The sequence below is a fragment of the Copadichromis virginalis genome, linkage group LG13, assembly GCF_057382275.1.
Source record: "Copadichromis virginalis isolate Kocher_CV1m ecotype Utaka linkage group LG13, C_Virginalis_male_GT1.1, whole genome shotgun sequence".
Lineage (NCBI taxonomy): Eukaryota > Metazoa > Chordata > Actinopteri > Cichliformes > Cichlidae > Copadichromis > Copadichromis virginalis.
In genome coordinates, this window is record NC_140630.1 from 24,754,503 (window position 1) to 24,777,476 (window position 22,974).

The window sequence follows — 22,974 nt, forward strand, 5'->3', positions numbered from 1 at the left end:
AAATCAGAGGGAGTGGGGAGAATATAGAGAAAGGAGAAACGAGGGGCTAAAACACTTAATATATTCAACCTTCAAGGAAAAGGTGTCCTAGAAACGCATGAAACAACCTGAAACAGTGATGAGATGAGATTTCCTTTAGCATGCTGATGAAGGGAAAGCGATAACTGCAAAGAGCGTCTAGAGGGGACAACATGAACATCTGCCCCAATTGAACTGATTGCAGCAAAGCCCAGAAACAAGGGCAATCTGAGCTCAGCCTGAAACAGTTGTGGGATATAGCAGGTCTTACACAGACTCTAATGCCAGCACAGCACACTTCAAGGCTGAATCAGACCAAGTATACGAAGACCTTCCCAAAAGTCGCAAATAGACTTCCAAACTATATTCAAGTCACCTGGTCGGCTTCAATAAAGTGAAAGTGGATCAGACATTTACCCTGGACAGCTTGTTGGGCGAGTCCTTTCCTCCTTCTCTTTGCTTCAGAGGGTTCAGGATCTTGGTGGAGGGGATGTGCCATTTGGCCTCTGTGGAGCCAGAAGTTACTGTTACTATAGAAGCAGATGGCATGATTCACAGACTGTATGTAAAAGATGGCAGCAAGATATGTGGACAACAGTTTGTGAGATTTGCTTTGGTTTCAGGATTGTTACACTCTTGCTATACAGACATGCATGTTAACAATGACTACTTCAGACTAACCTGCAGACCTAGTCCTCTCCAGGGTGGGCTCTCTCTCTCTGTGGATCTCTCCATCCCCTCCCTGGATGTCCCCTACCCGCTCATGCAGGATAGGGGAGGGACACCTGATGGGGGGAGAAAAAAAAGAAAAAGGAGAAAAAGAGGGCAGGAGGGGGAAAATGGGCCATAAATTCGTTTTTCTATAGAGTGTGCTCTCTATTCAATTAAGAGAAAGGCTTCAATAGATTCACCACAGATGTACAGCAATTAGCTCAACATCATTTAAGGTCAAAACACTTGAGCTCATAATAGAATAAAGAAGCTGCCAGACAACGCTGACAAAAGACCTTTTTTCATTGGACTCAGCTTGCCGAGTGCTTTTTACCTCTTGACAAAAGGGTAAGAGCAGCAATTTTTTTTCAAATGCGCGTCTTAGTTAAACCTTTTAGAGCTAATAAAGTTTACAGCAGATGAACAGAGGCCGCATTGTCTCCTGATCTCCGACAAAGCCCGGCAGATCAGTCGACATGTCTGCCATTCTGCATCGGGGCAGCTCTGACAGGGCGCAGTGGTCCTCGGGTGTTCAATGCACATCTGAGGCCTCTGACAGAAAAGGCAGCAGTGGGGAGCTAAGCCTGTTGTCATGGTCTGTAACCACTTACAGACAGACGTCGGTCTCTCATGGATTCTGCTCATGTACAAGAATCAGCCTGACAGATGTTACGCCTGCGCAGTCTACAGTCTGGGCTGCTCCGTGACATCGTTATATAATTGACGAAATGATAAAGACCAACATGTTGAAAAGAACATTGTAAAAAAAAAAAAAAAATTGAGTAAAATAAGTGAACTGGAAAATTTGATGACAAGAAAGAATTTGTTGTGGCAATAATTAAGTTGACAGATGATACAAAGCCAAATACTCTGACTCTGAATAATTTCTCTCTTTTGATTATTCATTAAACCCTTTAAATTAAATCGTTCTCCAAAATTCTGTCATAGTTTGTTAGATCGCCACGTCAGTCAGTCAGTCAGATTCCTTAAAAATGATTTCCAATTACATTTAAGTGCCACCCATTCTTTAATTTACTGAATAGCATGAGAAGTACGTGCCCAAAGTAAGAAAAACACTTCACTTAGGTGGGATTTTCAACAGCCTTTAACTGCATGCTTCAAATTAAAAAGTGCCCATTTACATTCGAGGTAGCTTTTCTGTTCGTCTTTGAAAGACATCTTGAAAGTAAAGCTTTGAGATGACTTCACGGAAGCTATAATAATGCATGTTAAATAAAACTCATCTTCCATCTTCTCTCCATTATGTTCTGGATGTGGTATTAGACCATGACAGGTGTAATTTTATTGTTTTGTTAGATTACTTCCTAGAAGAAAGAAAGAAAAAAAAAAAAAAAAAAAAAAAAAGCATGACGACTGGCCAAAAGTGCACTGATGATTTGGTCATTTCATGTGGAAAAATTGCTGTCATTTTGCAAAATTGCAAGTTCTCAGAAATAGTGCTGGGACTGATTGGAGCTGCATTCATTACTGTAAAACCGCATAATCCTGGAGGGACTACTTAAAGGTTATTTCCAAAAAACTAAAAAAAAAAAAAAATTGACACTGCCGTGGTCCTGTACCCATCATATCCAGGCTGCTGGGACCATGTGCTGCTGCCACAGGGCCCTGGATCACTGGAGGACGACTGGTTGCTGGGGGAACTGCGGTAGTGCTGGTCTCCCTTGTTACATGAGGTGACCTGGGGATTCTCCATATCCTGCACAGTTCTGCAGAAAAAAAGAGGGACAACAGACAGGAGTGGTTAAAAATGATTACAGATAGCCCATAATATATATACAGTTGTAGTTCTAATACCAACAGCTTATTTGTTTATAAAGTGCAGATAATATCCTAAAATTGCACTTTAAAACAACAAAAATAAAAAGTCCACAATGTATAGGGACATAAATAGAGGGGGGTATTATCAAATGATTGTTAAATGATCATCATCAAATTATCATTTGGAAGGACTGAATCTTAAGGGCATCATTAAAGGCTTTCAAAAAAAAAAAAAAAGAAGAAAGAAAACTCAATGTGAGATGATCAAAGGAGCTTGCAAAGAAAAGCGTCTGGACTTCAAGAAGTCCAGACGCTTTTCTTTGCAAGCTCCTTTGACTACGATGACCTGGATGACTGAGAACCTTCACAGACAATGTGAGATAATGTTAGAGGAGGTAAAGGTGTCTCATTTTCAAAGGCAGAGAAAGAGGTTAATTATGGCATTAACCTCATTCAGCAATCCAGATGATGATTCTCTGTGCGATTCCTCATGCTTAGCTTATTACTGAAGTTTAGTCCTTTCACCTAGTTTGACCATCACAGCCTCTGAGCTAATACCTTGAGATAAGATGCTTTGCTTGCTTTTGTCTAGCCAGGAAAAACTTGTGGACGATACAGTGAAAAATACACACTGAATGTGACTTATGTCTGCTGCCTTCCCTTTAACCAGCACGCCAAATGAGGTAAGATGAGCGGACGGAAATAAGACTGCAATAACACAGGCAGTATGGCTTTCACATTAAAGCGTAAGCCAAGTCTTGTCGGTTAGCCTATACTCCTTATATCTGCTTCTTTTGTCCTTATACATTAGTTTGGAACCAGGTCTGAAATGACTAAATCTTTATTAAATGCAAAGCCAAGAGAGATTGTCACCTGGATCAGGTATTCAAAGATTGGAAATTTGCAGATAAGCGACTGAAAATGATCCGGTAGAGCTCTGATTCAAAAAATGCAAGTATAAACATTCACAAGGCGACCCAAATTAAACATCAACACTTTCTGCTTCCTTGTTCGGTTTCCTTTTTCCCCCTCCACAGGGAAATAAACTGTCAGTATCTCAGTTGTGCCACACATCATCAAACACTCTGGCCGGATCGCTGTTTTCTCTCCGGCTGTGTTAGTCAAGTGTCCAACTAAGTCCAGGCACTTCAATTTGAGACAGAAGCGGCTGCTTTTCGTTCTCCTTTTTTCTTCTTCTCCTCATGTTAAGGAAAAAAAAAAAAATTTTGAGGGGAGCGATCAGAGGGTTGGTCTCATTTGGCTGTGAAGCAGTCGTCATATTTTATGGTTGCAAGTCTAAATCCAGCTATACGTGTGATGAAATGGCGCTTTATCCGAGCTATAAAGATTCTCGCGCGGCCTTGCGAGACAAATGGGTCCATGCCCCCTCAAAGCCTTGTGAGATGAGTAATTTAGTGAGACCACCTGTCAGGCTCCATTTTTGTTCATTTAAATTTAACGGGAAGGTTAGTGATTCGGTTTTTGTTCAGACCTCAATCAGAGTATGTGGATTTTTAAAAAAGGTGCTTTTTAAAAATAAAATTAGTTGAGCAGCACAAACAAATGTCCGGCTAACTCATTCTGATTTATTCCTACAGATCCTGCGACTTTATGACACAGTCTCGTCTTCCTCCCTTCCCCTCCTCCTTCTCTACTCCCACTCCCTCTGGGGCGCTTCATATCGCGGTCTAGGGAAGAGCACTCTCTTTGTTTCTGCAGTAATTGGATGAGATGAGCGGAGCTGTGTCAGTGTCCCCATCACCACCTCCTCAGCAGGGTGCAGGAAAAGGGAGGGAGTGGGGGAGTTGGAGAGTGAGAGAAAGGAGGAGGGGAGTGAGAACGGAGAGCTCCGACTGCTAGGGACTCCAGGCAGAGAAGGCGGCCATTATCCCAGTATAGTCAAAACAGGCAATACTGGACGGGCGGGTGGGTGGCGGGGAGTCGGTGTGACACACTGGAAAGGTTATCGTGACTGTAGGGGTTTCATTAGAGTGAACAAATCACTGCTTTACATGGCTCAATGGAGATGTCCAAAAGAGACAGAGCCGAGGACGGGAACAAAGTCTGAGCGCAGCCTTATCATCCAAAGGGAGATGAAAGCGGAGCCGTGAATTCATTTAACTAAAATGCGCCATTTATATGTATGCAAATAACCGAGCACAATAACAGCTCCTCAAAGTGTAACTGCAGCTCTTTTCTAAATAAGAAAGGCTGAGAGTTCAAAGATTTCATCTGAAAGGACGCCGTCTTTACACTGTCGTGTTTGATGACGAGCCTCCGTTTCTGAAAAACCTTGAGCAGAAAGTTTGTGTGTTAAAAAAAAAAATTAAAAAATGTCTCACAGGATCATTTCTTTTCTTAATTTGTTTAGTTAATGTTTTTTTCCTTTGCCTTTTTGCACAACTGTGACATTATGTAAATTTGTCCTGGCATGTGTGCAATGCTTACACATGAAATATATGATAAAACCATCAGTGGATAACCACATTCATAAAGACCGAGTGGAGAAGCTATTTTCTTTCAGCGTGGATAACCATTTAAGCTCCTTTATTTGTATGTGACTCAATATTAAGCAGTGAACAGTGTTTTTTGTCATTGTGCTTTTGTAATGCAGCCTCTCTACCGTACAGTTATTCGATCGCCCATATTCAAGCGTTGCTTTCAACCCTTAATAAGTGCCAAATTGGGCATAGGCAAACAACCGAAGAAAACTGAAGTGGAGAATAGTGAGCACCTGGAACCATCTGGCAACTTCCTATCAAAGGAGGTGCTTCGCGGGATAGCTGCCTGGTGCTGCTGGAGGATCTGCTGACACTGCAAGCGGTCGGGGCCCTGAGTGGGCGAGCCTCGGGATAGCGCTCCGGCAGCCGTGGGCACCCGATGCCAGGTGGTATTTCTCCTGAAGGGCGTCTTGTACTCACACGGCGTACCCTCGCTGTCCACCTTGTACTCCACCATAGGTATGCGGTAGAGCTCGGAGCAGCCCCTGAGAGGAGAGGGGTGAGAGGGAACCAAGGGTCAAAGTTCATCAATGAACAGAAAATGATAGGAGATGACGTTTTAAGTTATGCGAATGATTAATTAGCAGGATTGAACCTATTAATTTGACCTATAACCTCACATCACAATATGTTAAATATTTTAATATTTTTCAGCCATGAAACTGAAAATTTCATAATAATCTGTGAAAACCAGGGTGAAGTGTTCTCACGTTGCCTCTCCAGGACCCTGCTGAAGCACACAAATACTTTTATTTACCCTGAGCCAGATCTTTAGACTTATATAGTGTTTATTTCTGCACTACTGACAACAACAGACCCACAAACATGTTCACACACATTTGCAAGTGTAAGCGGAGCACTAACATCACTTAAAATAGTTTCCCACCATTTCCGATCATTTTCACAAAGCTAAAAATCTGAGCTCGCCCGTCGGCCAGTAATGGGTATTCCCCGAATTGCTACACACTGGTAGCTTTTCGGTGCACCGTCTCCATCCACTTACTGCTAACATCAGTGAAGATCTCTGGGATGGACAAGGCCTGTGATGCCATTTCATGCAACATTAATCACCGAGGCAGCGGCTTGGTGCGTATGTTTGGAAAGAAGGGGAGGGATGGGGGTTAAAAAGTGGGTCAGGGTTAAAAAGTGTGAACACTCTGCTCACTCTCCAAAGGCATATCAAGCATGACCCTAATGATTACACTTGCCAACCCCCCCCCCCCTCCCCACCCCCTTTAAAGTCCATTTTCCAGCATCCACTGGGGAGTGGAAAGCTCTGTATACTTTTGCTGTGGTCATAAATGTATACATAGAAGGGTTTGAGGAGGGTGCACTGAAGGAAGGAGGGGGGAGTAGTAATCCTTCTCAGAAGGACCCTTTCATCAGTCTGGGCCATGGGTGGCTGGGCTGTGTTATAAGATATAACTAGAAGATCATCCTTTGCTTCTTCCTCCGTGTCCTCTCACATCTGGTTGATGTCACCGCCAGCTGGCCTCATTCATGATGAAGAACTACATCCTGCACATCTTACGGTGTACATACTTAATTGTTTTCACAATATGCATGCTGCATGCATCACTGGTTTGGTATATAGGACAGTGAGAGTATTGAGCACAAGTGAAGCTGTTGTATGCGTAAAAAAGCTTAGAGATGAGAACATTACCTCTTTACACTCAATTAGCTCGCCGAGGTCTTTCAATTATTGTTCCAGACACAAAAAAAGACCCAAAAAATAAAAAAGACTGCTGGTCAATTGTTTTTCAACATGGTTGGCACTAGCTTGATTAACTGTGTGTGTATATGTCTGTGTGTGTGACAGAGAGAGAGCACATGTGTGTGGTCATAATAGGTTGCCACACATCATTACTCTACAAAGAAAAGAGCTATCCCCCAGCTAACAGCTTGTCAACAGTGAAGGTCTCAGCTTTATTCTCTTGCTGTGCTTTTTGCTCCAGAATGACCAAGAAGTGACAAAGTGATTTGCCCATATGATCCAAATAATCTCCATCAGCAGTACAACTGCAGACTTAATGGGAACAGCCTTCATATTCATGTATAAGGAATGTGCCTCTTGTATAAAGGCGACCCGAGACTGAGTGTATAAATCATAAGGAAACGGCAGGAAACTGGTGTTTGGTCAACAGTTAGAAAACTTTACCTGGAAGCTGGTGTTGCAGGAGAAGCTGTCGGACATGTCCAGCCAGGCATGAGCAGAGGAGGAAGCGAGTGACTGGTGAGAAAAATAACCGTCTTTTTCCTCTGATTCCAAAAAGAACTGCTGCGCCTCTCTCCCAGTTTAATGTGAGTGGCTATAAATTATGCCACAATGGCCTACATAAGCTTAGAGAAAACTACACAACTGGAGACAATGCACAACTAAAAATAAAGCTCTTTGACAACAAAATTTGTTAGTGGGTGATTGGTGGAGAACATTCAGCTCCTTCAGCCATGTCACAATAGATCAGTGTGACAACAGGACCTTAGACCTGAGTCAGAGAGCTGTCAGTCCAATGACAGGGCCAGCAAGTGAGGGGGACATGCTAATCCATTCCCACAGTCATAGTCCTTGTCACGGCAAAGAGTCACAGAGGTCGTGACCTCCACCAGTGCTGTGCAGACTGTTGTCAAAGGGTTCATTAAACGAGGTGTGCTGAAGACTTAAAGATGAAAAAAAAACAGACTGATCTTTGCAGAACCCCCCCCCCCCCCCCCCCAACCCCCCCGCCCCAGCTCCTATGAAGAATGCAAGGGGATTAAGTAGGACAATTTGTGATGCAGTTTCTAGTTTCTTTGGGTTTAGTGGTGCTCCATCTTGGGTGGGTGCTGGCATGGGAAGTGAGAAATCCAGCTTTGCTTCAGTCCATATGAAAATCCACAATGACAAGTCTGATGGCACTACAAAGGAAAGGTCACAAGTGGCCATCTGAATGTCATCGTCAACACTGTGACACAGGCTGAAGACACCATTTCAAAAGTAAATCTTTGCAATTAAAACCTAAAACGACAATATGATATTAAAAAAAGAGAAACAAAAAGCCGGGACTCAGCCGGAATAAATTTCAGGGGAAAAAAATCCTTACTGGCCACGTAGCAGTTTATGTTCTGCTTCTATTTGTATGTCTTGTAATGAACATACATTTTAGTCCATATTGTACTGATCCTTCTGTTTATCCTTACATCTCTGATGACCGCATACCAAAACATACAATCTCTACCATGTTCTGTACATCGCATTCCTGTTTCAAAGAGCTAATCTTTTTCATCTTTTTCTCATTAGTTTTGATCCAAAGCTAACATGCTGAACTTGTTTAAGGCTTTTCAGAGTGATGATGGAAAAGCCTCTGGTACTGTGCTGAGCTATAACCACATCCTGCCCCCCAGTGTAAATAAATACAGTACTAGGTAAGGCTAATATTAGAGACCTCTCACAGCTTCAGGCAGAGCAGGGTAAATCCATTTAGGGCATAAACAGCTTTAGGAGGTTTGCCACAAAACAATGCTACACTGTATAAATGATTCCTTGTTGCAATCTAATGTGACATAATCTTAGCAACAAGATGACAACATCACTCCTCGCCGAATCACAAAAATAGGAAGCCTAAACAATATTGGAGCGATTTAAAAAGAATAAAGAGGAAGCTCCTTCCAGCCACCGCATGTACTTATGAAAACATTTTTCCTTGTCATGGTAGCAGCGTGGAGCCATTGTTTGACGGTCATGAGACTCTTGTCCATTGTTGCTAGATTAGTCCTCATCTCTCTGGCCACGGGGGACTGACTGGGGCCTTCGGGCCCCCTGCTGAATTCCTTTCCTTTGAGATAATGCCAGAGAAACTGGAGCACTTATTGTTGACTGCAACACTTTAGCAACTCCAAGACGCAGCAGCGAAAAGTGTTGAGGGCCCTCGAGATTCTTCACCTGACCTCTCACCTCTTGATTTGTTGGGAGTCTTGGGAGAATATTCAGAGGAGCTTAGATGGAGGCGTTTGGTTCTCATGGGGGCGGCGTTGAGGAACTGTGTTTCAGTGGGGACGGGGAAGGCTCAGCAGCACTGACCAGTTTGCCGTTCTGCTGCTACTAATGCTCACTAATCTGCCAGATGCCTCTATTAGCAAATGCGATATATATGGGTCACACTCTGTTCATAACGCGTCACAACACATATTATACACATTTAGTATGACGTAATCACTGCACAAGCTTCTGTTCATTTATGTTTATTTCTAACCCCATTTCTTATTGGCTGTCCAGGCTCCCATTAAACAGTCACTTCAGTGGTTTCAGCTAAACCAAGCCAGAAGTCTTCACCTGGCACAGATGCCACACCAAAAGCTCTCTCTATCTCCATCCTGTAAATACTGCTCTGATAAGCTGGACACATTTGTGGAGACAAAACCAGTTTCGGAGGATGTTCCGTTTTATCTGCTTCTTTCGTCCCCGGACCGCGACGATGATTGCATCGTCGTGTATCATCACAGATCGTGGCGAGAGGCTTAGACGCCGGTTCTGCCAGAGAGGCTGCTCTGTTGGCTTCACAGACAACACACGTTAGCTCGCCATCTGGGGGAGCAAAAATGTTGCTCCTCTGTTGCCAGACCGGAAAGCAAAAGTTAACTACTATGCATGCTTTATATTTTGATGCACACATACACACAGCTGTTTAATCATATATTCATTCAGAACATTAAGCAAGGCTTGTCATTATCATTATTTACCAAAACACTCACCCATCAGGGATTTATCAAGATATTCACCAATCGCCACTTTACTTCATGCGTTTAGAAAGCACACAAATACAGTCAAAGAATGAAAATACACAGTGGTTCATTAACTGCTGTTATCTATGTGTTATTACCTTTAACGATTAGCTGGTATATTAGCATTACCTGTAACAACACAAACAGAAAAATGGGTTTGTATTGAAATATTCTTTCTGCACATTGTCAAGCCATTCTGTCGTGGCTGTCTGTGACAAAGTGGAACCAGCATTTTCCTGGTACATAAATCTGTCAGCCTGAAGCCGAAGAAAAACAAAGATGTCGAAAATGTGAGTGTGAAGGAGTGTAGGATACGATTTCACAGTGCTGTCTGTCTCGCACAGACAAAACAAGCAGATGTGCTTTCAGAACAAGCATTTTACACAGACCTTCGTCTCTTCCCATCACGCACACACAAAGGAAAAAAAATCATTTGAAACACGCTCCCTCATTTATTTCAAGGGCGGTGGACTCTCTACGTGGGAGTGTGTCCCTAAAAAAAGGCACACACTCCCATCCTAATTGCTGAACAGAACGTTGAGCGAGGTTAGAGAAAAGCCATCTACAAATGTGAGCTGTCAAACAAAGGCAGCGAGAGTTGAGCCATTAATCAAAAGCCTCTTCTCATTATCATTAGTGGGAAATGCTGACTGTCCGTGTCTGCGGCTCCGCAGGCCTGCTGAAGATTTCTCTCGCAACAAAGAAAGACTATCTCCAGAGAAATCAGTGGAGGACGACATCATCTCCGGTGCAACACAAACAGTATGTAAGCATTTCTTTATGCTAATCGCCTCAAACACGAGAGCAAATGTCAAGCTAATTTACACCACCTGCCAGGAAAAAAGAAGTAAACCAAACTACTTTTCTGTTATGGCTTCATTAATTTTGGGGGGAGCACCTGCTTCTGTCTCGCTAACCGCAGGACAACAGGAAACAACAACAGGAAATCTGCATTTGATTTTAAGTCATTTTGGCTTAATTGCTGTAACAAAAGTGTTTGCACCGAGGTGAAAATGAGACGACCAAAGAGTGAGGGTTTACCTTCGGGGAGTGCCATCTTCATAAGGTTGAATTATAACCACTTTGACGGTGACTGAGGTGCGCAGCAGGTCAATCATCTGCTCGTGAGTGAGGGTAGCAACGGCCACCTTGCAGATCTCCACCAGTCGGCTGCCCTGTCTCAGTCCTGCCTTCCAGGCGAAACCAAAGGGCTCCACGTCGGCTACGATGCCCTCGAAATTGACGTGGAAGCCGAGCTGGCCGAGGCCATTCCGGCGAAGTGTCATCTCCGTGGTTTCGCACCCTCTGGTGGCGATCTGGAAGCAGAATGAAAACGGCCGTTTTTATAATCTACGATAAAAGGCAGGTGAATTTGTATTTCACGGCACAGATCCTGAGCTTTAAAAACCGAAGGACTTAATAGATACTTTAGCTGGAAACAGAATGCAATACACATGACAGTGAGGAGATGAGACAGAGAGAAAAATGAATGATCTTAATATTCTTTAATAAGAGCCTTCAAAGCTAACAGAGTATATTCCAACAGCGAATGGTTTGCATCATTTGTAAGATGTGTGTGGGTTTTATTACACATGCATGCACAAGAAAAATACTACCAAAGCCTCCAAAGCAGAAGCAGAAGTCCTTAGGCAGCAAGCCTCCAGCATGTTTGTTTGGCTAATTCAAAGAACCTTTCAAACTTGAAGTTAATAAGAGGCTACATCGCACGGCTAACCGTCTTGCCAAAGAGCCGCACACAAATACACACCTGTCTCTGTGGACAGTAACTACAGTAGCTCTTTTCTTCATGCTGCACGGGGAACGCAGATCTAATTGGCCCCTGAGACACGGACATGTCCACAGAGCCGAGTCTATTAGGTAAAGTCAGTGTCAAGGGAGAAGTTTGGAGCGTAATATTTATATACAAATACATAATCTGCATCAACTGGCAGTTAATTAAAGCACTTTCCCCCCCACACCCAGCATGAAAAGATGACTCACTCACTTCACCCTCTCTCGCCATTGTGCAGACTGCTGCCAGAGACGTGACACTTTCCCTAAGGATTCTTGGTGGACAGTCTCTGCTTGTCAGTTGCGCTCTTGGATGAAAATGAAAGTTGGGTCTTGTCCAATTATGAGCTTACATGCAAATTAAGCTGCTCGCTTTGCTCAGTGGCGGCTTGGCATCATCCTTCGCTTTAATGCAACTCCAGTTCAGTAAAAGTTCAGGCAACCTACTTGCTTCAATGGTTTTATTTCAGCACAACACAAACACAGCAAAGTAAGTGGAGTAGTGGAGCACCTATTTGCACACTGATGACATAAAATGACTGACTACATTATAGCTACACTGCGAGAACACATTAGGACTACACGGTTTATGACAACGAATGGGGAATAAAACCTCACGCTACATCCAACGAGCTTTAATCACCCATTGGATTAGTCTCGGTTCAGTTGTGGGTGACTGCCTCCATTTGCTTCAGAGTGGCAACTAGCTTCAGGGACACATTAACACAGACTATGGATTGTCAACACTCCACACCAGATTCTCACGTCAGCAGAACCCCATTATGAACCATCATGCAATAACTGTCCTCTTAATAGGATACAACTGTAAAATTTCAGCAAAGGAGCCCATCCAGTAATTATACACAAACACAGTCCCTGCTTTATGTGCTAATAAATAAGAAGCCAAAGATACTTCGGGTTCAAAATCTAGAGAAAAGACGCCAAAAACTTAGCAATCATTTTAAATTTCCAAAAAGAACTGGAAATATGAAACATAAAAGTTCTCCGGGGTAAAGTCTGGACTAAATGGTTTGTGTATGAAGGCTTCTGCGTTTGGGACCATGAATCAAACACCCCTTTTTCAGAAATCCATTAGGCCTAAATAATAGCTTTCTAAATGCTTTCATTAGAGCCCTTTATTCAGTCCAACCACCAAATTAATCTGCTCAGGTTCTCCTACGAGCTGCTCAGATTCATAACGCTTGACTCTAAGAGTGCATCCATCATCTCACAGGAGGTATTTGTGGCCTATGAAGATACTTGGATGAGAAAAGGGACATAAAGTCAACATGTGTGCACGTCCTGCTGGCCAAACCAATAACAGACTAATAACCGGCCATAAAAACTACAACAAACATTATCAGCCTCAAATCTGTTGTAACTACTGTTGCCAAACAGTGTTACTGGCACTGTTCCTCAGTGATAGGTCTGACAGTCGGACACTGCTCTGACACTGATGGCACCGTCTGCATGTTTCTCAGACATGACAAAACCTTGTCATTCTACTGGAAGTGCGGACTGGTAAATCTGTGGCCGCTTTATACTTCAGGAATCGGCATCAACGTCATGTAGCTTCTTGTGTGATTCTGAATATTTTAGCTTAACGGAGCTCAGCAGCACTGTGGGACTGCAGGAGGTTATCAAAGCTTTTACTTGTCTGTAACAACATGTATGACCTCAAAATGGTGCTAATGAGCACTAATTAAGAAGCTCTTTTATTGATCAACATGCTGCTTCTCTCTGTTATATGTGCCAGTAAAATTGCTTGTTGCTTTTTGGATTGTTGTTTGAATAAAGAAATAATCATAAAGGCTACCATGGCATTTTACTACTGACAGCATAAATGATAAGGAATCAGAAAATTGTTTACAAATACAATTACAAGTGTTTAAAATGTCATCATATATCAAATAGAAAAGCAATGTAATTGCAAGGTTTGGAGTTAGGAGAATGATTAAAAACTTATAACTAATTTAATACATATTTAATCTAGATAAACACAATATAGTATTATAAAACTATTCCAAATTATTTAGTTCCAAAACATGCAAAACAAAACCCAACCAGACAAAAGAAAGTGGCATATGTGGCACCCGAGCAAAGAGAACATGCATCGTAAAAACTGAACATGCGGCCAACCAGCTCCGCAACCCGGAGAGCAGGACGCTATCACAAAGCTTTTAGTTGCGCTCTCACACTGGGCTCCTCTGTGTGTTACAGTTGGCAATCTGTTCACATTACATCACAGGTCGGGCAGCCTGTAAATCCCACCAATGAAATTTGATTCGAGTCAACCTCCAGGACATTTGGGAAAATGCAGACACCTTTGGGAACAAGTATGCCTGGTCAGCTTATACCCAAATAAATGTGCCTACAGCTTGCTGCTCCATTGCCTGTATCACAACACAAACAGCGATCCGTACTAACTTTATAATACTTTATAAAACTGGGCTGTGGAATATTAATCAGGAATTCCTTGGAGAAGTGGACAGAAAATGTGAGGGGAAATTAGCATAGCAAATGAGGAAGTGATGTCCTTTGGCTAATCACGAATGCTAATATATCCCGCTCTGTCCTTGCTTAAGATGAGTGTGTGTAGACGCTGAATGACATCCGTGTCCTTTAAAGAGTAATTATGGGAAAGACTTCTTCAGGTTCTGGTGTGGCTGTTTTTTTTTTGGTAAGGATATGCAGAATCTTTGTGCTCAGGTGCACATTTATTCATTCTCATTCAGAAGCTCTTCTGAGAGTCTCAGTTCATTGCAAGAGGTGATAATAAAAATTATCCGAGCCTCCTTTAATCCTCAGAAGAATCTGATCCTCATTCAGGATTTTAGCAGGAAATTGGTTGTTACTTGTTGGCTGAACAACTGATTCGCTGGCTAGGGTCTGCTGCAAATTTCAAAACTGCTGATGCAACTGCCAAAAAGGGACTGTGCAGGATAAGTGCCGGAAAGCACACAGCCAGGCATGAAAAAGGTCAGGCACAGCTCAGGTTTGGATTTTGGGATTCAACCACGATGTTATTTAAGGAAAACAAAAGGCTGCCTGATTAGAGCTTCACTTAACAAATCATGGAAACTAGAATAGGAAAAGCAAGACCCTGCAGGTACACAGGAAGCAGAAACAAGGTGTCTGAGGACAGCATCTGGGCTGTGTAGCCAGGTGTACACCATTTTCAAAATTTCAAGACACCTGGACCCACATAGCCCAAACAGTAACACAATGTAGCTAAGCTAGAATTACAAAATAGGGATGCGAGGACTGGGACTAAGTGGGGAGCTCTCAATAGGAGTAAAGTAGTAGTATGAGGCCACGTGTCCTCTATTCTTAGTCTGCCAGACCCCCAAAAAATAAAACAAATTGCCTCCGTTTCCAGCCTTCCCCTTCAAAACTGGGTTGGTGTCCTGCTAGAAAGAGTCTCCCTGTAAACCTGCACCCAGACAGTCCCCATTTCAAGAACGCCCCAAAAAAAAAAAAAAAAAAAAAAAAAAATATCACATTTTCTCTAATCTTTCAATCCATTAAATGAACTGTCTGCGGTACTGAGCTGCTTCGGCTTTATTTATTTGGTCAGTTTTTGTGAAAATTGCGTGATATGTCATAGTGGTTTATCCTGATCAAGAGCAGGACATCTGCAACTGTGTGACCCGAACGGTCGCCTGTGCACCTCTGCCGAGTCTGTGATGAGCCAAAATATAGCTTTCAACAGGAGGTCTGTAATCCTCTCTGAACTCTGATGGCTCTGCTTTACAGTTTCACATTCCCGTTAATGCACAATCAGAAAAAAGAAAAAAGAGGGAGCCGCCTGAAAAGCAAGTGAGGTTCGGGTTAATTTAGTGAGATATTTTCACTGCATGTGTGTGAGGGAGTGGAGGCCAAAAAAAAGGGGCCATTAAATCTCTGTTGCTCTGCAACACATGAGAATTGACGGCACGAATAAAGGTTAAATGAGCAACAGTTTTGCTGACCCAACCGTGAAAAACAGAATTAAAAGGTTTGTGGTCAAGCATTAAAGCTGCAACTGCAAGAGCAACATTTGCTGAATGCACCGTTTCACCGCAGAGCCCACAAGTATCCAAAGTACAACGCTCCACTGCCACATTAAAAGTAAACTTTCCTTCACATGCACTTCACTTTTTAGACACGTGGATTAACCACAGTCGCCCAAATAATGTATTTTGCAGGCAACAACATGCAGGTGAAAGTGCAGTAGCATGCACGGGGGTGGGGAAGAGGCCCTGATTGTGTTTTATGTGCATTGTTTACAACATGTTTAGAAAATGTGAACCTGTCTCTATTTCTAGTAAAACCCAATAAGTGCCATATCATCATTATTTTTGGTGCTGCTGATGCTTGGCTTTTATTTTTTAAATCTTACTGTAATTTTTTATGTTTATGCATTAGCGCCAACAGCTGCACCTTTCCGCGGAGCTATTAAAACTGTGTTACGCACTAGTAGTAGACAGCGTAATTGTTTTTACTGTAATGTGCTCATTATTTCAAAAATAAACTGGATGTCAAATTTATACAAAAACCCCTCAATTAAACAGACAGGGCAAACAGAATGAATTACTAGCTCTGTGAGGGGGGTGTGGTGTTGGAAACTGATTCATCTAATGTCTTTTGTTCTCTCAAATCTCTACATATGGTATGATTAGTGACACCGAAGACGAGGTGCTACAAAAAGGATCATCCCACTGGCTTTCTGTGGTCTAATCCAGCAGTTATTGAGAGCTTTGGGATGACAGAGATTATTCCAATGCAGACATGAAGAGATTTACCTCTAGTCTCTGCACCATCTCCCGGATGTCTTCTCCGCAGTTGTCGTGAGCAGACAGCATGACACACTCGCCCCGTTCATAGAAAATCTTAATGCTCATAATCCCTGAGGTCCACCCGATGACGTCGCGGCACGAACAGTTGAAGATCACATTTTTTGATTCCTCCTCAATGAGCACAATGAACTCATTGGATATACCAAGCAAGCAGTCAAAGTCCAGCGACTGGCCAAAGTCCCGGGCACGGACGCTCCAGGTGATCGCTCCCACGCTGAACAGATGCGCGTCCTTCCTGGGTTTCACCTTCTCCTTCTTCTTGCCTCCGAGGCTGATGAAGCTGAATTTGACAGCTGAGTCGATAGTGGCCGTGCTGACGAAGTTCTCGGCTAGGTCCTTCAGGTACTCCTGCCGCGTACGAGTCGCCATGGCCCGAAACTTCTCCGACTTGTGTGCTGCGTTCTCCCCGTTGATGACCTTGGCAAGCAGGAAGTCCCTGAAAACCGCAGACTTTGGAAAAGTTACAGACTTGGGAATAGGGGGGCCAAATGGAGGCACGTCTTTAGATCTGGACACAGCCACACTGGAAAAAAATAAAATGCGGGAGTGACAGTTAAGAAAAAGAGGAGCGTAGATATTGAAATGAATGAATAATGAGCAGGCGCTGAAATTATATGCCTTTTGGTAAAATTATTTCTGCTGAGACTAATCTTTCTCCCTTCAACAAATGCTATGTTATTAGCAAGAGTCGTCTTGACTTCAGAAACTCTTGAGTCGTAATTCATAAGTCATAATTTCAAGGTGTCTCTGAAGATAATAACTGCATCATCACTGAGCAGATGAAAAGAGCCCTGTGATTCTGGCGCATTACTATGAAGTCATAAGAGAAACCACAGAAATCACTGAGCAAGCTATTATTATTATCCTTTTAAATTAAGAGCTCTTAAAAGTTCACGCAGAAGAGCCACTTGACACAAAGACATCTATGAAAAACACATCAGAAGATCAACACGTTCGCCTAAACTGTCTCGAGCACACCATTTCGCTTCTTATCCCGTGGTGTAGCACTCTAATATTTAGTGGTTTGACTCAATGCCACCAAACTCAGATGTTTTTCTACTTTCTTCTACCCTGCACGCTTTTCTTTACCAACCAGAGTAAAAAACAGTTTTGGGAGTGCCTTGCAGGCGTGATGCATGCTTGTTCCATTTACCTGTAGCAGACGTTATCAGTGCACGGGTTGTGGACTTTGACAATGACAAACACATGCTGGAAATGAGAGCGGATGTTTTTTGGAGTGAAAGGAAGGGCCCCGGGCTCCTGAAACACTATGGTGACAATGTCATTGCCAATGTGCCTCTTCCTTAGCAACTGCAAGAGAAAAAGGAGAAATGGAAATTAAATTAGATAAAAGATGAACACAGTCAGGTTAGTTTAAGAGTACAGAAGTTTGGAAAACACATTATCGCTTTAAGATTTCAATTCGAATGAGAGCATGCGAGTGTTTTTCTGAACAAAGGCCAGCCGTGTGTCAGTTGCAGTGACTCAACAGTCACACAAAAACTTCTCTCTCAACTTAGCAAACATTTGCTAACATTAACCATGATAAGCCACCGATCAATACCAGACAAACTAAGGTGTAGCACCAAGTGCTCATATGTACTGGCCCTTTTATTACTTAGAAATTTTCCCAGCAAACCTTAAAGTATCATGCCTATATCCAAGAAAACAAAGAATTTTGGGTGGCAAAAACGTCCTCATTAATGGACAGAATGGACATCTCTTATAAACCAGGAAATGATACAAAAGCATTTTTTTAAATGCAACAAGATATGATTGACAGCTCTGATAACAGCCATAAACCACATGTCACAGGACTTAAAACAAAACCAAAAAAACAACAAAAACAAAACCCCCCAAAAAACATGCCAGTTATGTAAAAGTTCCTTATTTAATTAACCCTATGATGCCTGAACCAAGGTGGTTATATTAACTAAAACTTGAGGTATTGACAGACGTGTTTATGGATATCTGGATTTTTATAACACTACGAATCACTGCTTTCAAAAAGTTATGTTTTTATTATACAGCCTGATTTCCCCAAATCTTGCCTGTGACTTATGCTCTTGGTACAATAATAATGAAGAAAAAAAGCCTAAAACTAACACTGAAACAAAAAAGAAAAGAAAAGAAAAAAGGCTAAACTAAACATTTTCAAACAACAAAAACTAAACTGAAATAAGAAAATCCACTTGAACTTGAAAACAAAAGGTCAAAATGAAATAATAATAATAATTAAAATAATTAGAAAATACAAAACTATAGTAACTGTAGTCTAGTCATTAAATAATTGCCGGAAAATTTACATTTTTTTGAAATTGGAATGTTTATTGAACTTTTTGACAAATTAAAAGAAAACAAATTAGGTTTTGCTACATCCAGAATTTTTATTTATTAATTGTTTAAAAAAAATGTGCAATTTGTTCAGGCTTTTCGAACTCAACAGGTAATGCTCATGTATCAAATATGATACACTTGGCATTAGAGGGATAAATTCCTGTCTCATTGATTGGGCCTCTGCACAATCTTGTGGCGTGTACGTCACGTTCTCAGTAGGACATGGTGTGGTAATTGAGAAAATGAGGTTGTCACCGTTTATGTTTCCTTCCCACACGCCTTTCCTTTGGAAACAATTTTTCAATCATAGACTCATGGGTTGCAACAAGCTTTGATACAACTGATGGGACAAAACCTGTTTAGCATCATTTTCCTGGATTAACATTTGAGCATCTTTATTACACTGAATGCAGGGACGGGGGGCATCAGTTCATCCCCTGCACGAAACAAAAAAAATCAATCCTTTGAGTAAGCTCTCACATTTTGCCCTTCTCCTCGACAGAATCACTGTTCCCGGTTTGGATACAGAAACTTTACTGGACAAAGGGATTTTTGGGTGGTAGAGATATCAACTAACTCAATTTAGGATTTGTGTGTGAAGGGCACATGTCCACTCAAACCCAATTTATACTGCTTGTATTGTTGGCCTGTGCAGGTCATTAACCCCCATTCTCTGGTTGGTGTGAGCCTGTCAGTCAGGGTCGGTGAGAGCCCGAAACAAGCAGGATTAGAGGGTGCAGGGGTGATTTGGAAATGATGAAGGGATGAACAGGTCAAGCTCTGCTTGGCCCTGCTGGAATATTACCACCAGGGATTAAATCAAACAGTCCCACTTTATGAAATACAATTGGATGAAAGGTAAAGAGAAAAAAAACACCACCAATCATATGTTTCTACACTCACTTGTTAGATGTTTCTGATGTTTTAGACTGTACATCCAGCCTCCATCAAGGTATTCTAATCTCTACAGGGTGGTGCCCACAGGTTGTATTATGGACTCAAAAAGTACAACCATGTGATCGGCATAGAGATTAATACAGTGAATGTCTGTAATCTTATCTTTAGAGGGCCATCGTTCAACAGTCCACTGCTACATCCACCTAATTCCACTTGTTAGCACGGACAGACAGAGGTCCATCTAATACCACGTCTGCTTCAGCCCCTGGGGAAGCACTGATTAAAGTCCTACTAGGGGGTACCGTCGCTATGGCAATGCTCGTGCTTTCAACTGATAGGTCATTACCGTGGCGAAATGAGTCTCTGGGGAAGATTGGCAGTAGTCAGGATAGGTGATATCCTAAAAGGAACTTGCTCAGGGATTTATTAAAGCTATTAGACATCAACTGAGTACACAGAAGGGCAAGCATGGTGGTGTGCTGCAGAAGATAGAGCCTGAAGGGTACAGTTTACTCACCTGCTGCCGGTTGTTGGGTGTGTAGGGGAGCATGGTGGACACGTGAAACATCAGCTCGTAGTCTTTATAGGTTGTGTAAAGAGAGTGCGTGCCTGTGGAGTCCGCTATAAGAGAAGACAGGGAGGTCAGGGTCTCAGGCCAGATTGCAAAATGTAACCGAGTTAGCTGATCTGATGATATCATAGAACAAAAATTAAGATTGAAGATGCACTACAGTCCCTGTAAACACGTACAGCGGAGCATCTGCACTCAGCAGGACTGGAAATGTGTGGGTTAGCATTTGTGGATGTTTAGCTTGGCGAGTGTGTTGTGCATTTTATCTTACTCTTGTTATCCAGCTGAGCTCTGTACTTGGTGAAGCCTTTGAGGCGCACCCTCTGACCAAGCAGATCCAAGAACTCATCCAGCGCTGGGCCGGCACTCTCGTTGTTGTACATCTCTTCCTCTGTGCTCTGGCCAGCCTTGCAGTAGAGTACTCCCACCTTGTGCTGGAAGCTTAGCTGGAATGAGGAAAATAGACATAGACACTCAGTGAGTACCATTTCCTGTTGCTGATCGGTATCACGCACACCACACTCATACATACTGTATATTAAGCACTCAAAGCATGCAAGTTCCCACTTTCCATCATGTCACAGCTAATGTGAAGGCCTTCATAACCCTTCTTGGGGGGGAGAGAGAGCTGAAATCCCCTTTTGTGAAGCTAGGCTATGAACTCTCAGGAGCACTGTGCAGAGTATAAATCAACCTGAGCTATTAGCTGCTACTTAAGAGCAGCTGTGGGGCGACAAGGGAGTGGATTACAGACATACAGCAGAACAGTTTCGGTTTATGAAAGAAAACGGCATAATCTGCCAACAACAGTATTTCAATACTTTCTAATGGACCTCTTCCTTAGGAGATACTTTTGTAGCTGTGAAATACTAGGAAGATTGTTTAACAAATGTGTCTACATACAGATGTCTTGTTTATTGAGAAGACCATCTAAAGGCATAGAAAAGGGAGCCAAATCTCTCAAGTTTCCACCACAAGCGTTGCTGTAATTCAGAAATGTCTGATATGAACTCATCTCCTCAAGAGACAGGAAGAAATAAAACATCTGGAGTGATTCTCTTGTGAGATTAGTGTGAGAGCATCTCTCCACTACATGAGTTCTAAGGCTTACACCCTCCCAATGATAGCAGAAGATGGAAAGAAAAAAAGGGTCAAGGGTGGAAACAAATAGATGAGGAGGCAGCCCCTTGCGTTTGGCACCTGTTGCCCTTTATTCACAGCTTCACCTTCATCTTGACCCAGAGTCAATGTGTCGGTACGGCGGGAAGAAAGGGTTTCTCTGAATGTGAATGCTGACAAATGGTCTATATACTGAAACAAATTGGAATTGTCTTTTTCCTCCGTTACAGGTTATGATTTCCCGGTGTACTCCTGACACTGTTGTCATGGTGACTTCCTCCCATCAGGCAGTCTGTTCTGCACTAAAGCTCCTGCGGTTACCAAAAGCTATTATACCATCAAGCCCCGTGGAAATGGCATGATGTGCAATGATGTGGCCTTCTGTCTTTTATCCTGTGTGATATGGACTCGCTTGACCTCCAGCTCCTCTTAACAGCCTAACCGATAGGGAGGGTAATCACATTAACCTTTGGGGCGAATTTGAAAAGTGCAAGCACACAGGACATATAACAAAGATACAGATGAGTAGTGCTCCTTCGGTGAAGCTTGTTGCATCACCGTCTGTGATGGCTCTTTTTGGAGTGGCATTAGCTTCTGTTAAGGTGGAGCTGTATCCCATTTAACAGATCTTGCCAAAAATCTTAGCAAAGAAAGCATCTCCAATTTTTCTCCATCTGTCCAGAGCTGCAGGGCGTTGAAAACTGAACTCCTGCTCATTCATTTAAACAAAAGCTGAAACTAAAATAAGAACGCACAAACAACAAAAGACACATAATGAGTGGAGAAAGAAATTGGGACAGTGTTTCCCCCGGAGAGCTCTGAGTGGCTCCTGAGGGATGGCGTGGTGTGACATATGTCTGCGCAGCAAAAATCCAAAATGTGGCTACTTAAACCTGGCTACAATCACCACGCACCACTACACAAACATCTGCTGGGGTTATTGCATTAAAGTGTCACTACAGAAACTTCTCCAACTTTCAATGTAAGGCCAGGGGATTTTAAAAAACGCAGTGTTTGTAATTGCAAAGTTTCCTGCACTTATTCTTTGTTTATGCTATGAATGCGATCACTGCAGGGAGATTAGCTTTCTAGGTTAGGGAGAATATCATCTGTCAAACATAACTTAGAGGAAAAGGTCAGTAACTGTTCTCTGACCTCCTCAACGTTGTCATTACTGTCATGACACACTCATATTTTCCTCTCACTTTCAAATTTATGAGTATTACCAGTGCTTGTAAATTCACAACTTTCATTTTCTAACTGACACAGATAATAATAAACTAAAGAATTTTAATTTTCCAGATTTGAGTCTTTAGATTGAAACAGCAGATACGCATTGAAAAATCAATGGCTTACAAAAAAAACAAAACCTAATTTGTAAATTTCTTACTCAAGATCGCATCTCTAAATCTCATTAGCTGCCAACTCCTTTTCCACAGTCCATCTGCGCACAGTCAATTCACTGTGATCTACAAAGAGATCTAAAATACATTCACATATGCTCTCTTCTCTTCTTACGTCCTAGGCTGTTACGGCGCAGTCTACAAGGCCGCTTTCAGGGATATTCTTTTTGCAGATGCAGGAGACCCTCTCTGACTCTGTTCACAGCAAGAGGAAGCATTTAACAAAGAGACTAACATCTAACATCTCCAAA

General features: G+C 42.4%; 1 protein-coding gene across 5 annotated transcripts in view; it reads right to left on the bottom strand.

Moving 5' to 3' along the window:
* sipa1l2a (signal-induced proliferation-associated 1like 2, genome duplicate a) overlaps nucleotides 1-22,974 on the bottom strand; it is an 80,328-nt gene that overhangs the window by 17,506 nt on the left and 39,848 nt on the right. For all 5 annotated transcript variants that reach the window (XM_085478159.1, XM_085478157.1, XM_085478160.1 and 2 more), the window contains exons 5-13: nucleotides 20,473-20,647; nucleotides 20,148-20,251; nucleotides 17,550-17,707; nucleotides 16,343-16,919; nucleotides 10,809-11,083; nucleotides 5,243-5,494; nucleotides 2,310-2,456; nucleotides 700-803; nucleotides 436-524 (exon numbers count right to left, since the gene is read on the bottom strand). In XM_085478159.1, the coding sequence (XP_085334285.1) occupies nucleotides 436-524; nucleotides 700-803; nucleotides 2,310-2,456; nucleotides 5,243-5,494; nucleotides 10,809-11,083; nucleotides 16,343-16,919; nucleotides 17,550-17,707; nucleotides 20,148-20,251; nucleotides 20,473-20,647 (1,881 nt within the window). The remainder of the gene's footprint in view (nucleotides 1-435; nucleotides 525-699; nucleotides 804-2,309; nucleotides 2,457-5,242; nucleotides 5,495-10,808; nucleotides 11,084-16,342; nucleotides 16,920-17,549; nucleotides 17,708-20,147; nucleotides 20,252-20,472; nucleotides 20,648-22,974) is intronic.